Source organism: Somniosus microcephalus, chromosome 33 (assembly GCF_052327205.1).
Source record: "Somniosus microcephalus isolate GS21.2 chromosome 33, FLI_Smic_1.0, whole genome shotgun sequence".
NCBI lineage: Eukaryota > Metazoa > Chordata > Chondrichthyes > Squaliformes > Somniosidae > Somniosus > Somniosus microcephalus.
Window position 1 is genome coordinate 6,302,922 of NC_141019.1, and position 17,464 is coordinate 6,320,385.

At 49.9% G+C, this 17,464-nt stretch overlaps 1 protein-coding gene across 1 annotated transcript; it reads right to left on the minus strand.

Moving 5' to 3' along the window:
• Positions 1-1,236: 1,236 nt before the first annotated feature.
• Positions 1,237-16,638, minus strand: LOC147096950 (inhibin beta B chain-like). The gene is made up of 2 exons (XM_085972620.1): positions 16,053-16,638; positions 1,237-2,260 (listed from the first exon to the last, which is right to left on the minus strand). Exons 1-2 carry the CDS (start codon positions 16,414-16,416, stop codon positions 1,479-1,481), a joined length of 1,146 nt encoding a protein of 381 aa, XP_085828746.1. The 5' UTR covers positions 16,417-16,638; the 3' UTR covers positions 1,237-1,478.
• Positions 16,639-17,464: the final 826 nt, after the last annotated feature.

The following is a 17,464-nucleotide window of genomic DNA, read 5'->3' on the forward strand; positions in this document are numbered from 1 at the left end:
GTATATAAGCACTGTGCAGTAATCTTGTATTCAGTATAGTCCCTACCTCCAACCAGTAAAGACCTGTTTTTATTGTTACTCATTAGTCTGTGTTTTAATTAACTAAATAATTCACAGACTTAACATTTGTGTCTGAAGGATCTCTCTTTTTTATGTAGGGGACATTCATTATTGCATAATCACACGCAGCTCATTCATTGGGGGGAATTTTAACCCCCAAAAACAGGTGGATTGGGGTCGGATGAGATGTTAAAATGTTAAAAATCTGAATCCCGAACCCAAGCTGGCCACTTCCGGTTGTGGGTTGGTAATTTAAATATTATAATGAGGCTGCATACCTCACAGCTCACCACCATTTTAAATTTAACCCTGGCTGGCCGAGTTTTCCGGGCCTCAGGAAACCCGGCGGCTAAAGGGAGGCTAGAACTGCAGGATCCAGGAGTTAAGTGTCTTTCCACTTATCTGCTGGATCCAGTTAACCTGCTTCACCAACCCCACGCGATCAGACACCCCTCCCCGACCCTTCTGATCTCCCCCCACCTTCTGATCTCCCCCGCCAACCCTACCGCTCTCCCTCGACTCTTCTGATCTCCCCCTGACCCTTCCGATCTCCTCCATGAGGCCTCCGATCTCCCCTGACCCCAGCCGCCGATCTTCCCTCTTGCCTGAAATCAGCCACCGCACCTCCCCCCACCCCCCACTGGCTCCAGCCTCCAATCTGCCTTCTGGCTTCCGATCTTCCCCTGCCCCCCACTCCGGCCTTTCCGAGCCCTCTCTCCCTCCTCTCCACTCCCCGGCTGTGGCCTGGTGCCGCGGGCTTGGCTGCCCGACAGCCAGCCTCCCTCTCAATCTGGCTGGCTACAGCCAGGAAGTGGAGACAAAAAAAGTGCTAATCGGGGAGTGCCGTTAAATTCGGTAGGACCTTCGGGAAACCTGTTCTTCCGGGTTTCCCGATCGCAAAGCAGCTCCCCGCTCCCTCCCCGCCTCCGGTCAATATCCAGCCGGTTGGTTTTTGACACCTGGATCTGGCCCCCAGCTTCAAGAGACTGGACACTCTGCAGCCCAGGGTAGCGGAGATAACTCGGTGTGCCCACACTGCCGGTGGGCCTTCGCCTATGATTTTGTGCGCCAGGACATCTGATTCACCAGCAGCTCAGACTCGTAAAGCCAACCCCAGCATCTGCGCCCTGCACGAGCTCAGCTGAAAAGAACGTTACTGCACGAACGAGCCAGTGGCACACTTGAAACGACTTTATTAGCATGAGCGTCCATTGAAAGGCTAAAATGCACATAGCAGAGAGCGTAGGAAACAATTGGCCGTAGCAGGGAACGAGCGGGATGGGCCGAATGGCCTTGCGTTGCGTGTTCCAACAGTGGATGCTTTTTAAAAAATTGTTTTCATCGTCATGGTCAAGCAGCTGAAAAGGTGGCGAGGAATGGCACCCTTCATCTGAGGGGGAGCTGACCCAAGGGCCCACTTAAGTGCAGCCACATTCCTCAACAGTCATGTCTGGGATGTCCTTTTTGATTATGCGACCCTTCTCGTCAAAGTACAACATAGACAGTCGGCTCTTTCGGGTCGGAATGCAGCATGAATTCACGGCCATTGCGGGATGGAAGCCATTCAGTTTGTGCAGGTTGGTCACGATGCTGTGAAAGGATGACGCAAAATCCGGCGCGCCGGCCATGTGGGGAGCACAGTTACCCAGGCAGTAGTTTGCATAGTAGCCGTTGGGCATTATGATCCAGTCGTCCCAGCCAATGTCACGGAAGTTCACAAAGTATGTCTTCCTGCAGCAGAAGTTCAGCTTCTCCATGCATTCTATTCCCCGCTTGCGGACATGGGAGCTTTCCTGTGAGACCCTGATCTGCGAGACCAGAAAGGCCTTCTGGGCTTTGCTGTTGACATCGAGAAGCATCGACACTCCGTTGGCATCAGTGCAGCCGCTGCACTCGAGCTCAAAATCGAACTGCTTATCGCCTCGGTTGGAGAAACTCTGGACGGCTTGCGTCACCGGGAAGGTGTGCCATCTGCTGCGCTTGACATTGAACTGGTTGTCGCTGATCAGTGTGTGGTTGGCATCCCCTGGACCTTTCAGAAGTATTTTCAAAGTAACTTTTTGCCTCCTCCTGTTAGAGGTGGAAGGAAATAGCTTGAGGTACAGCCACAGGTTTGCTTGTTGAATGAAAGCAAGAGTGCTCTGGGCAGGCTCGTCCCAAAGGAGAAAGTTTAGCCTGATTTTGGAAGGGTTTGTGTGGACTACGAAAGAAAAGAGACAATCTATTTAGTGGTCAGGAAAAGGAGGAGCAAAAAAAAGCAACCGAACAGAAACTACAATATTTAAAAAAAATGTTTTTTCATTGCAATGAGTTGGAAGCAATTCCACGCACTGAAGCTCCTCGAGTGTGGTTGCAATTCCACCCATCTAGGCGAGTCTATCACACCCCTGACTTAATGGAGAGGCTTTGAGAGGTCAAGAGATGAGCCACTCCTCTCAGAGTACCCAGCCTCTGCCCTGCCCACGGTGTTGATACGGCCGGTCAGTGGTGACCCTCAGGGTTTCGATGGTGGCGGGAACTTGGCAATGGTGGTGTGAGGTTGAAGGTCAAGGGGAGGTGCTTGTGCTTTCTCTTGTTTGAGATGGTCATTACTTGGCATCTACACTGACAGGATGAAGAAGCCATTAAGAAACAGGAATTGGTGGGATGATTTCCTCCAGTCACTACCTGCAGTGATATTGTAAACAAATGCAAATCACAATTTCCCTCGAAATACTGAGCAGAGGAAATGACCCCGCTCTTGTTTCTGATATCACAACACATGGTGACACAAGGAACTCAGCCCACCGGCTCAAGGCTGTGTTTTGGTCAAGGTGAAACCTCCCAGCCATTTAGAAAGGGTTATAGAAGTGGCTCTGAGTCAGAAGGTCGTGGGCTCAAGTCCCACTCCAGAGACTGGAGCACATAATCCAGGCTGACACTCCCAGTGCAGTGCTGAGGGAGTGCTGCACTGTCAGAGGTGCTGTCTTTAGAATGAGACGTTAAACCGAGGCCCCGTCTGCTCTCTCAGGTGGACGTAAAAGATCCCATTGCACTATTTTGAAGAAGAGCAGGGGGGTGTCCTGGGCCAATATTTATCCTTCAACCAACATCACTAAAACAGATGATCTGGTCATTTATCTCATTGTTGTTTGTGGGAGCTTGCTGTGTGCAATTTGGCTGCCGCGTTTCCTACATTACAACAGTGACTACAGTTCAAAAGTACTGCATTGGCTGTAAAGTGCTTTGGGATGTCCGGTGGTCGTGAAAGGCGCTATAGAAATGCAAGACTTTCTTTTCTATAAGGGTAGAAGTTCCAATTGCCAAAGTTCATTTCCAAGCTGTTGACACACTCATCTGTGCATTATTTTTAGACAGGCATTAAACTGTTTTCCTTAAATGGGCTAACACCTGCATCAAGATAGCACTGACAGAAATGTTGAGCTAGAAATTCGTTATAGCCAAGAAATGGGCAGTGTTTAGACTAAAAAAGGTTAATCTGCGCCACTTGAAAATCATCTACGATACACGCAAAATTCGTGCTCACTCATTAAAATGATTGCAGTCATGATTCTAGTCTAAAAACCCAAGCTCATTGGCGTTACACTGAAATGCTGGACCAATATCGGGGGCAGTCTAAACGCAAGTAATGATTGCCACAGGCTTTTTCCACTACTTAAAGGGGAGGTTCATTGATGCTGCAGCACCTCATTCTTAGGATTGTTGGGTGTGTAGCTGCCCCAACAACCATAAGAAGAAGGTCAAGGAGAAGGAAGAGTTGATAACAAATCCTGATGGCAGATCGCCGCTCCAGGGAGAGAGCCTGGAGGTTCTCCGATGAAGTTCTGGAGGCGTTGGTTTTAGCGGTGGAGAGAAGGCGGGCGGTCCTGTACCTGCCAACTGGCAGGAGGCCCTCGCAACAAGTCTGCCGCACTATGTGGAGGGAGGAGGCACATCATGCCACGGCAGCACTGTGATCCCCAGGACCCACACCCAGTGCAGGAAGAAGTTTAACGAGCTCACACGAGTGGTCAGGGCGAGTGAAGGCTTCAACAAATGCTACATACCACCATCTGTACCACAAGCTTCACACACTGCTCAATGCACCACACCCCCAGCACTCACCCACCAACAATCTCTACCTACCAACACTCACACTCACACCTTGCACACAATGATAGCTATTCAACTCTGGCAGGCACAACATTGCACTACACTCACTCACACACTTCCCTTTCTCTTGCAGGCCAAAGTGGTGCATAATCGGTGGGGGCAGGAGCGGACGGGGAGGGGGGGGTGTCGGAGTGGCAGAGGGCGGGGAGCCCAGATTGAAGAGCTTAGCCAGCTGGAGACGAGAGTGCTGCAGATCACTGGGCGCCAGGCGATGTTGACCCCCTTGGGGACAACAATGGTATGTTTATTCCTAATCCTTCTTCTCACATCCCACTTCCCCCTCAGCCCACAATCTTTTCTCACTGTATGCATGCATTGCTGGCTTCCCCACCCCCTCCCCTCACCATATTCCGACTCTTGTGTCTTTGTGCTTTCAGATAATCAGCAAGCACCCGAGCAGCCTGGTCCCGAGGGCACCATAGAGAGCGAGGGAGGGGAGAAGAAGAGGAGGAAGAACACTGCATCTCTCACTCGCAGACACCAGCTCAGATACTGGCACTACGCGGTCTTTAGAGCCTAGTGTAGAAGTGGGATCTGCACAGGGTGAGGCACCGGGGACGAGTGGGCTGCAGCAAGGCCAGGGGGAAAGGGTAGCTCGGGGGCCAGCTCCCCGGAGGGCGAGTTCGCGTGCAAGTTCTGCTGCACAGGACTCAGATGAGGACCTCGATGGGGAGTCTGCCTCCAACATTGCACGGGGCTCTGCGCAGAGCACGTAGCCTAGGATTTCCAGTCTGGAAATGATGGTACACACCCAAAGAGACCGTGTCGACCCAGATGTGATGGCGCGCATGATGGGTGATGTCGCAGCTTCCAATGCAGCGCAGGTGGAAGCGACCCAACATCTTAGTGCTGCAGCGGAAGCTCAGACCGCTCTCGTGCAGTCCCAGCCACCGTGGCTGGGTCTACCACTGTCGACTGGGGCTTTCATGGTGTCACAGCAGGACAGCAATCTGTGCTGCCCTCTCGCACGATGACAGCGTTCCTGCTCCCACCACTGCCACTCCGCCATTGCCCTAGTCGCTGCCTGTCATCCAGCCAGCCCAGACTGCTGCCGCTCCTGCTGAGGTGGTGCAGTCTACAGCCGGGCCTTCCAGGTGCAGAGCTGGTCGAGGTCGTCCTGCAAGACCATCTGAAGTCTCCCCGCACGGACACTCAGCAGCCTTCCACCAGCCCTGCTGCAGCCACTGGGGGAGCACTGCGTAGGAGCACGAGAGTAGGAAAAGGCACACAAATGACAGGCACTAAGGTATTGCACAAGGGTGATTAGTTAATAGTATTCATGTAATATGTGGGATATGTTTATAGATAAATTTATTAATTGTGTTTGGAATCTTTAGCGGTGACTCTCATTTCAGCTTTGCGCCCAGGAGGACGCTGTGATATGGCAAGAAACAGGGATTGTATGATGGGGATGTGGTGAGCTACGGGGATCTGGGGTTTCATTCATGTGAATCGGAGTCTGATGAGCTGGTCACGGACAGCCCGTCCGGAAGGCCGATTGTCTCGCTGCCTCCTCGTCCTCTTCCTCCTCGTCCTCTTCCTCCTCGTCCTCTTCCTCTTCCTCCTCGTCCTCTTCCTCCTCGTCCTCTTCCTTCTCTCCCTCTTGCTCCTCCTGAGGTGGTCCTGCAATCCCTGGTGGAAAGGGTTGTGCCCTCATAATGGCCAAGTTGTTCAGCATGCAGCAGACCACCACGAAATGGGAAACCCACTCAGCCAAGTACTGGAGGGCTCCTCCCGAGCAGTCAAGGCAGCGGAACCGTTGGCTGATGGTCTGCTCGATGATGGTCCTGGTGATAGCATGGCTCTCATTATATGAGTGCTGGGCAGGAGTGTTGGGGTTGCGGAGGGGAGTCATGAGCCAGGTGGAGAGCGGCTAGCCGCTGTCTCCGAGCAGCCAGCCACGAGCTTGGCGTGGTGGCTGGAAGAGTGCTGGCACAGGATGAAGGCATCGTGGCTGCTGCCAGGATATCGGGCTTTCACATTGAGGATTCGCTGTCTGTGGTCACACACCAACTGCACATTAAGTGAGTGGTAGCCTTTGCGGTTACGGAAGATCTCAGGACTGTTATGCAGTGCCCGCAAAGCCACGTGGGTGCAGTCGATGGCGCCCTAGACCATGGAGAAACCCGCTATCCTGACAAAGCCACGTGCACGCTCGTCCTGCTTCTCTCTGGTGATAGGGAAGGAAATGTAGTCCCTTCTCCTGCTGTAGAGAGCCTTTGTGACCTCAGCGCTGAGCGGCGTTTTAGCGCCATCTCGTGTCGCTAACATGTGGCGCTAAACACACAAGTTTCTTCCCCGTTGTTTTTTATTTCATTCTCAGCATATGGATGTCACCAGCAAGGCCAGCATTTATTGCCCATCCCTAATTGCCCTTGAGAAGGTGGTGGTGAGCTGCCTTCTTGAACCGTTGCAGTCCGTGTGGTGAAGGTACTCCCACAGTGCTGTTAGGGAGGGAGTTCCAGGATTTTGACCCAGCGACGATGAAGGATCGGCCAATATATTTCCAAGTCAGGATGGTGTGTGACTTAGAGGGGAACTTGGAGGTGGTGGTGTTCCCATGCACCTGCTGCCCTTGTCCTTCTAGGTGGGAGAGGTCGCGGGTTTGGGAGTTAGCGCAAAATGGACAATAGCGAATCAGGCGGCCTGTAAAATGGGCTTGTCTTCTCTTTAACTCTGTTCGGTTTTGGTGGTTTCCTGCAATATGGGCCTCAGCCCTTCACTTCTGCATTCCAATCAAAAATAAAAGACATCTGTCATGGTCAGTAAAGCTAAACTTTTGCAAGAGGACCTGGGTCAGAAGCAATGTTTCTAGAATCCTAAAGGAAGATAGTGAAGAGAAACTGAGCCTCTGGTTCATATATTGAGTATCTGTGCATGCTCTGCATGAGAACGAGAGCATAGCAAATATTGGGAATGATTTGGAGTGGGGTATAAATTGGGCGGCATTGATCACACTTGAAGTCAGGCCTAATTTAAATGACTTGGCGAGCTGTCAGCATGAAATGTTCTCCTTATAGGCTGCTCACTGACTAGAAAGGCAGCAAATCCAGCGAGGCAGCCGTCACTTAAAGACCTGCAGTAGCACCTTAAAGGGGAGGTGCTTTTTACGGTAGTGGACAGCGAGCAGCAGGATTGTGCGGTAGCAGGCAAAATGGCTTCCAACAGGGCCCCAAGGTTCTCTGATACAGTGGTAGAGGTGCTGATTGAAGACACGACAAGGAAGAAGGAGGTCTGCTCCCCAACGGATAGGCAAATCAGTCAACAAGCATGGAGTGAGCTGGCCGACAATATCAATGCCTCCAGCATTGTCTCCAGGATCTGGCTGCAGTGCAGAAAAAATAATAATAATCTGACCAGGACTATCAAGGTAAGACTCCCCTTCACATCGCTCATACTCTCTGCACAGCCCGTTAAGGACCCTATCTTTACCCCAGCACCATCAATCACTCTCTTCCTCGCTCCCCATGGCTCTCAAGTCAGCAGGGAAGGCTTCACTGCACCTCCTTTCTGCTTACGTTCACGCTCTCAAGATTCAAGATTCTTTATTTGCCATATGTAACTAGTACAATGGAATGCTTACTCCCCAATCACTCCCACAATAAAGCTGTGGGAGCTCACAGAGACACGTCAGCTATTTTTACAGCGCCGTGACTCAAAAGATACTAACGCCCTCACAACTACTTCTCCCTCTTGGCCATACTTGCTGCTTCTTCCCGTCTCCATCGAAACATAGAAACATAGAAGATAGGAGCAGGAGTAGGCCATTCGGCCCCTCGAGCCTGCTCCGCCATTCAATGAGATCATGGCTGATCATCCAAACTCAGTACCCAGCACGGTGGCATAGTGGTTAGCACTGTTGCCTCACAGCGCCAGGACCCGGGTTCAAATCCAGCCTCGGGTGACTGTCTGTGTGGAGTTTGCACATTCTCCCCGTGTTTGCGTGGGTTTCCTCCGGGTGCTCCGATTTCCTCCCACAGTCCAAAGATGTGCGGGTTAGGTTGATTAGCCATGATAAAAAGTGGCCCTTAGTGTTAGGGGGGATTAAATACGTGGGGTTACGGGGATAGGGCTTGGGTGGGATGGCTGTTGGTGTAGGGATTGGGTGCTAGGGTTTGGATGATCAGCCATGATCTCGTTGAATGGCGGAGCAGGCTCGAAGGGCCGAATGGCCTACTCCTGCTCCTATCTTCTATGTTTCTCCCTTGATCCCTTTAGCCTTAAGAAATATATCCAACTCCTTCTTGAATATATTTAATGAATTGGCCTCAACTGCCTTGTGTGGTAGAGAATTCCACAGGTTCACCACTCTCTGGGTGAAGAAATTCCTCCTCATCTCTGTCCTAAATGGCTTACCCCTTATCCTTAGACTGTGACCCCTGGTTCTGGACTCCCCCGCCATCGGGAACATCCTTCCTGCGTCTAGTCCTGTTAGAATTTTATAAGTTTCAATGAGATCCCCCCTCATTCTTCTAAACTCCAGCGAATATAAGCCCAATCGACCCAATCTCTCTTCATACGTCATTCCTGCCATCCCAGGTATCAGCCTGGTGAATCTTCGCTGCACTCCCTCCATGGCAAGAACATCCTTCCTCAGATAAGGCGACCAAAACTGCACACAATACTCAAGGTGTGGTCTCACCAAGGCCCTGTACAACTGCACAGAATGCTAAGCTGCCTCATAAATGTTGAAAGCCCTTGAACTGGGCACGGATTAACCCACTTCCACTCTTCCTGCAGGAGAAGCTGGCCACACAACCGAAGGGAGCCAACCAGCACAGGAGGCGGTCCTGTCACTCTACAGACACTGACACCAATGGAATTGGCTACTGTCGACAGCCTGGCCATCTCCAATTCTCCATGTCCTTCTTCTGTCTTGGACAGGCTGGGAGACTGAATGGATAAAGGCTTAATCAGGTCAGTCTACTCACCAGCATGGCATGTGGAAGGCAGCTGTGGAAGAGAACACTTAAGACAGACACTAGGGGCTCAGACCAGGGTGATAATGAGTGTGTAGCTATTTCTGTAAGCCAATACAGTAAAATGATAATCCTTTTTGAAACCTTTGTTACTGACGTGAACATCAATGCTGCTCGTTCAGCAGATGCAGTTTATTCGAGGGTAGAAGGACTGGGAGAGTCGTTGGACATGTCTGTTAATGCAGGGGAGCTGGGATTGGTCAGCTGAGGCACTCTTCAATGAGCTGCTGCCGAAGAGCTCTCTGTTGGAGCCCTTCCATTTCCTCGCCATCCTCTCTATCATCAGTGTCCTCTTCCTCATGATGAGGAAGGTCCTCCTCCAATGTGTTGACTTCATTGCAGAGCCAAGTGATGCAGCATAGAGCAAACCACTATCACACAGGACACTCTTTGTGGGCTGCATTGCAGGAAGCCACCAGACCTGTGCAGGCATCAGAACTGTTGCTTGAGGACCCCCAATGTCTGCTCGATGAGGGCCCGAGTTGACGCATGGACCCGATGGTTGTGCAGTTTGGCTGCTGACTGTGGGGTTCTGAGTGGAGTCATAAGAACATAAGAACAGAAGAAATAGGAGCAGGAGTCGGCCATTCGGCCCTTCGAGCCTGCTCCGCCATTCAATGAGATCATGGCTGATCTTCTGCCTCAACTCCATTCACCGGCCCTATCGCCATATCCCTTGATGCCCTTACTAGTCAGAAATCTATCGACTTCTGTTTTGAATATACCCAATGACTGAGCCTCCACAGCCCTCTGGGGTAGAGAATTCCAAAGATTCACCACCCTCTGTGTGAAGAAATTTCTCCTCATCTCAGTCCTGAATGGCCGACCCTTTATCCTGAGGCTGTGGCCTCTGGTTCTAGACTCCCCAGCCAAGGGAAACATTCTCCCAGCATCCACCCTATCAAGCCCTGTAATAATTTTGTATGCTTCAATGAGATCCCCTCTTATTCTTCTGAATTCAAGAGAATACAGGCCTAGTTTACTCAATCTCTTCTCATACGACAGTCCCGCCATCCCAGGAATCAATCTCGTCATGAGTCAAGTGTGCAGAGGAGAGCGTTTGTCCTCAAGCAGCCAGCCTCTCGCTTGCTGTGCACAGGCAAAGAGTGGGGGGTGGGCGGATGGAGCATTGGCGCAATATAAATGCGTCATGGCAGCTGCCAGAAACACGGGTACAGACTTGCATGCTGCACTGCTTTTGGCCACATATCTATCGCACATTAATGGAGCGGAAGCCCTTGCAAATCATGAAGGCAGTGGGGTCGTGTGAAGGGGCCTCCAGGACAACATGGGAGCAGTCAATGATGCCTGGACTTGGGGTAAGCCTGAAATTCGTGCAAAACCCAAAGCCCTATCCTGTTTCTTCTAGATGACCATGGAGAAAGTGATCAATGGGATCGCTGCAGGAAACAAGCTCAATACAAGTATGGACAGCAGATTCACTGATGCCCCCATGGCACCATAGATGGAACTCAAGGCATAGAAGGTCAGGGTTGCAGGGACCTTCACTGCAACAGGCAACAAGATTTGGTGGTAGCAATGCGAGCGATGATGAAAATGGTGTCAGGGTCGTAGCAATGTCATCTGACCTTGATTAGCATATATTCATGAGGCTCTTGCCCGTCACCAATGGGAGCACTGGCCATCTGGATTGAGGTCGACCTAAACATAGGAACATGCGGAAACACAGCGGTAAGTCGGCACTTCCATTCCGCCTGTCCCGCTAAATGGGACAGTTCAATGAGGAAAATTACACTCATTATCTCAACTGTAAAAGAAACGAACAAAGCCTCTGGGGGAGAAATTCATTTTTGCCCAGGAATGGGCGGTAACTTTCGAAAAGTTTGAGAATTAGCGCCAGGCACTAATGCTTCAGATTGCACACAAAATTCAGTCTCATTGCACAAAGAAAGGATTGGGGCGCGAGATCAAGTGCTAATGGCCAAGCTCAGTGGCTGGAATACTTTGAGGATGTAACGAGCAGGGTGGATAAAGAGGAACCAATAGATGTCGTGTATTTGGATTTCCAGAAGGCATGCAGCAGACCACCACGAAATGGGACACCCGCTCAGCTGAGTACTGGAGGGCTTCTCCCAAGCGGTCAAGGCAGCGGAACCATTGCTTCAGCACCCCACTGGTCTGTTCGATGATGTTCCTGGTGGCAGCATGGCTCTCATTATGTGAGCGCTGGGCAGGAGTGTTGGGGTTGCGGAGGGGAGTCATGAGCCAGGTGGAAAGCGGATAGTCCTTGTCTCCCAACAGCAAGCCGTGAGCTTGTTGTGGTGGCTGGAAAAGTGCTGGCACACCGGTCTGGCACAGGATGAAGGCATCGTGGCTGCTGCCAGGATAGCGGGTCTTGACATTGAGCATTCGCTGTCTGTGGTCACACACCAACTGCACATTAAATGAGTGGTAGTCTTTGCGGTTACAGAAGAGCTCAGGATTATTATGCGGTGCCTGAAAAACCACGTGGGTGCAGTCGATGGTGCCCTGGACCATGGGGAATCCCGCTATCCTGGCAAAGCCACATGCACGCTCGTCCTGCTTCTCTCTGGTGATGGGGAAGGAAATGTAGTCCCTCCTCCTGCTGTAGAGAGCCTCTGTGACCTCCCGGATGCAGCGATGGACGGCGAACCATGAGATGTTAGCTGTATCTCCTGTTGCAGACTTAAAGAATCCGCTGGTGAAGAAATTGAGGGCGACAGTGACCTTGCCTGCCACTGGGAGAGTTGTGGTCGCCCTGATCGCTGAGGCCCCCAGTGGTAACTCATAGCGGCGGCGCTGCCGGGGGGTCGGATTTGTCGCGCGTCGCTGGATTCGCCACGCCGAGGCGCTAGTGCATCAGCGCCCCATTAGCGCCCCCGCCAGGCGCTAACTGCACGCGCTAACCAACTGAATTTCTCCCTCTCTAAATCTCCCGAGGATACTTTATGTTACAAATCAACCCCCCGAACCCCTCGATTAGATTCCAGCCTGTAACTCTCTCCCGGGTATCCGTTATTCTTTATATAAACCACCCCGAACCCCTCGATTAGATTCCAGCCTGTAACTCACTCCCGGGTATCTGTTATTCTTTATATAAACCACCCCAAACCCCTCGATTAGATTCCAGCCTGTAACTCACTCCCGGGTATCTGTTATTCTATATATAAACCACCCCGAACCCCTCGATTAGATTCCAGCCTGTAACTCACTCCCGGGTATCTGTTATTCTACATATAAACCACCCCGAACCCCTCGATTAGATTCCAGCCTGTAACTCACTCCCGGGTATCTGTTATTCTATATATAAACCCCCCCGAACCCCTCGATTAGATTCCAGCCTGTAACTCACTCCCGGGTATCTGTTATTCTACATATAAACCACCCCGAACCCCTCGATTAGATTCCAGCCTGTAACTCACTCCCGGGTATCTGTTATTCTATATATAAACCCCCCGAACCCCTCGATTAGATTCCAGCCTGTAACTCACTCCCGGGTATCTGTTATTCTATATATAAACCCCCCCGAACCCCTCGATTAGATTCCAGCCTGTAACTCACTCCCGGGTATCTGTTATTCTATATATAAACCCCCCGAACCCCTCGATTAGATTCCAGCCTGTAACTCACACCCGGGTATCTGTTATTCTATATATAAACCCCCCGAACCCCTCGATTAGATTCCAGCCTGTAACTCACTCCGGGGTATCTGTTATTCTATATATAAACCCCCCGAACCTCTCGATTAGATTCCAGCCTGTAACTCACTCCGGGTTGTTTGTTATTCTATATATAAACCACCCCGAACCCCTCGATTAGATTCCAGCCTGTAACTCACTCCGGGTTGTTTGTTATTCTATATATAAACCACCCGAACACCTTGATTAGATTCCAGCCTGTAACTCACTCCCGGATATCTGTTATTCTATATATAAACCCCCGAACCCCTCGATTAGATTCCAGCCTGTAACTCACTCCCGGGTATCTGTTATTCTATATTTCAACCCCCGAACCCCTCGATTAGATTCCAGCCTGTAACTCACTCCCGGGTATCTGTTATTCTATATATAAACCACCCCGAACCCCTCGAATAGATTCCAGCCTGTAACTCACTCCCAGGTATCTGTTATTCTATATATAAACCACCCCGAACCCCTCGATTAGATTCCAGCCTGTAAGTCACTCCCGGGTATCTGTTATTCTGTATATAAACCTCCCCGAACCCCACGATTAGATTCCAGCCTGTAACTCACTCCCGGGTATCTGTTATTCTATATATAAACCTCCCCGAACCCCACGATTAGATTCCAGCCTGTAACTCACTCCCGGGTATCTGTTATTCTATATAAACCCCCCGAACCCCTCGATTAGATTCCAGCCTGTAACTCACTCCCGGGTACCTGTTATTCTATATATAAACCCCCCGAACCCCTCGATTAGATTCCAGTCTGTAACTCACTCCCGGGTATCTGTTATTCTATATATAAACCCCCCGAACCCCTCGATTAGATTCCAGCCTGCAACTGACTCTCAGGTATCTGTTGTTCTATATATAAACCCCCCCGAACCCCTCGATTAGATTCCAGCCTGTAACTCACTCCCGGGTATCTGTTATTCTATATATAAACCCCCCGAACCCCTCGATTAGATTCCAGCCTGTAACTCGCTCCCGGGTATCTGTTATTTCTATATACATAAACCCCCCGAACTCTTCGATTAGATTCCAGCCTGTAACTCACTCCCGGGTATCTGATATTCTATATATAAACAACCCGAACCCCTCAATTAGATTCCAGCCTGTAACTCACTCCCGGGTATCCGTTATTCTATATATAAACCCCTCGATTAGATTCAGCCTGTAACTCACTCCCGGGTATCTGTTATTCTATATATAAACCCCCCGAACGCCTTGCTTAGATTCCAGCCTGTAACTCACTCCGGGGTATCTGTTATTCCACATATAAACCCCCCGAACCCCTCGATTAGATTCCAGCCTGTAACTCACTCCCGGGTATCTGTTATTCTATATATAAACCACCAGAACCCCTCGATTGGATTCCAGCCTGTAACTCACTCCCGGGTATCTGATATTCTATATATAAACAACCCGAACCCCTCGATTAGATTCCAGCCTGTAACTCACTCCCGGGTATCCGTTATTCTATATATAAACACCTCGATTAGATTCAGCCTGTAACTCACTCCCGGGTATCTGTTATTCTATATATAAACCCCCGAACCTCTCGATTAGATCCCAGCCTGTAACTCACTCCCAGGTATCCGTTATTCTATATATAAACCCCCCCCCCCCCACCCCAACCCCTCGATTAGATTCCAGCCTGTAATTCACTCCCGGGTATCTGTTATTCTATATATAAAGCCCCCCGAACCCCTCGATTAGATTCCAGCCTGTAACGCACTCCCGGTTATCTGTTACTCTATATATAAACCTCCCTGAACCCCTCGATTAGATTCCAGCCTGTAACTCACTCCCGGGTATCTGTTATTCTAAATATAAACCCCCCCGAACCCCTCGATTAGATTCCAGCCTGTAACTCACTCCCGGGTATCTGTTATACTATATATAAACCCCCGAACCCCTCGATTAGATTCCAGCCTGTAACTCACTCCCGGGTAACTGTTATTCTATATATAAACCCCCCGAAACCCTCAATTAGATTCCAGCTTGTAACTCACTCCCGGGTATCCGTTATTCTAGATATAAACCCCCCGAATCCCTCAATTAGATTCCAGCCTGTAACTCACTCCCGGGTAGCTGTTATTCTATATATAAACCACCAGAACCCCTCGATTAGATTCCAGCGTGTAACTCACTCCCGGGTATCTGTTATTCTGTATATAAACCACCCAAACCCCTCGATTGGATTCCAGCCTGTAACTCACTCCCGGGTGTCTGTTATTCTATATATAAACCCCCCAAACCCCACGATTAGATTCCAGCCTGTAACTCACTCCCGTGTATCTGTTATTCTATATATAAATCCCCCGAACACCTGGATTAGATTCTAGCCTGTAACTCACTCCCGGGTATCTGTTATTCTATATATAAATCACCCGAACCCCTCGATTAGATTCCAGCCTGTAACTCACTCCCGGGTATCTGTTATTCTATATATAAACCACCCAAACCCCTCGATTAGATTCCAGCCTGTAACTCACTCCCGGGTATCTGTTATTCTATATATAAACCCCCAGAACCCCTCGATTAGATTCCAGCCTGTAACTCACTCCCGGGTATCTGTTATTCTATATATAAACCCCCAGAACCCCTCGATTAGATTCCAGCCTGTAACTCACTCCCGGGTATCCGTTATTCTATATATAAACCCCCCGAACCCCTCGATTAGATTCCAGCCTGTAACTCACTCCCAGGTATCCGTTATTCTATATATAAACCACCCAAACCCCTCGATTAGATTCCAGCCTGTAACTCACTCCCGGGTATCTGTTATTCTATATATAAACCCCCAGAACCCCTCGATTAGATTCCAGCCTGTAACTCACTCCCGGGTATCTGTTATTCTATATATAAACCCCCAGAACCCCTCGATTAGATTCCAGCCTGTAACTCACTCCCGGGTATCTGTTATTCTATATATAAACCCCCCGAACCCCTCGATTAGATTCCAGCCTGTAACTCACTCCCGGGTATCCGTTATTCCATATATAAACCACTATAGACCATTAGCGCCTTAGTTATTGCCCCACTTCACTCCCGGGGTTGAAAACGCCCAATTTTGCAACATTTTTCAATGGATTTCGCCGGGCGCTAACTTTTCAAAAAGTTAAAAGTGGGGCGCTACCGAATCTCGCGCCCTTTGACTAGAAATAGGTAGCAAGTTATTTACTATGACAAACCTGATTGTGCAAAGGTGATGATTTCATAGCTCTTATCTCTCAGTCCCTGGCCATGCCCGAACTTCGGAATGGTTCTTGGACTGTCGGGAGAGCTGGCCTTCATCACATTGTCTGTGTGGAATTTTCTCAGGACGGACACTTGCGTTCTCCTGAGGGTTGCATTGGCGGTTTTCGGCCTTGCCTTCATTTGCAGTTGTTTCAGGATGTAGCTCTTTATCAACTTGAGGACTTTGTCGTCCGTCCCTACCTCAAAGCTGGGGGAGCCGCAGAAACTGCAAGCTGAGTCCTCGGATAATGGCAGAGTCACAGTCCTTATCCACAGGTAAAGGAAACAGCAGAGGCTCAAAATCACCCTTCTTTTCATCCTGCTGAGAGCTGCCCTCTCCAGAAAAGCCTGCTGAACCCAGCAGGTGAGCGGTGTGGAGAAACCAGCTGCCGTTTCTAAGACATCATCTTGCAGGCCTCTTTATATCAAGTCTTCAGCTGGGCTCATTTGGCTCATCTCCTTGCCCAGGTAAGAGGAAACCAGTGCCGCCACAGATCTTAGATCATTTCAGATTAAACTATTGGCCTGTGCAGGAAGATCAGGAAAATACTGCGTGCGCCAAACCATTATGTCATCTAACTCGGGGGGGGGGGGGGGCGGAGGTCGGGGGGTCAACGGGAGGCTGGCGTGATTACATGGCTCTCTTGTTTTTTTTATCACGTCAGCAGACAGTGGTATTTCAGGGCAAAAGCCAAAAGATACTGGAACTTAAGCATGACACAACCTCTGTTATTTTGGCTCTGCAAAATGTTAGCATTTAAGCTTGACTTTGATTATTTACACTCTGGGTTTGCACATGACAAAATGGGGCTTGAAGCGAGAACTAGCCCCCACCCCCCACTCCTGCCCCTCCTCGATGATCTCATTTTGATTGCCTGTGTTAAGATTTGAAGCTCTGTTACTTTTTTCTTTTCCCGTTAAGGCACATTGTTGGCTGTTGAATAATGCACTTTGCCAGGATCCGTCAACAGACTGGGCAACCCTTCCTCCGCGGCCCTGATTGAATTTGTGAGAGAATAAACTTGGTGCCGCACCTCGAGGAGAGAGAGCCTCTTTGAAGATCTGGAAGCTCCTCCTCTACCTCAGTGGGCGAGTGCGCCAGCCACTGTGGTCATGCAGTCTCGGAAGATCTCAAGATCCATCAGTGTTTCCCACTCCTGATATCAGTTGGGGATGATGCACTGAGTGGAGTGGTCTCGCGATTGGTGCTGGGGGCCTTTAATGTTTCCGATTTACAAAAGTGACCTGGATACAGAAATCTAAATTAAGTTGTTCAAATCTCTGGATGATGCTAAACTAGAGGGACAGTAGAGAGTGATGAAGTGGTCAAAAAACTACAAAAGGATCCAGACAATATTTGCACGTG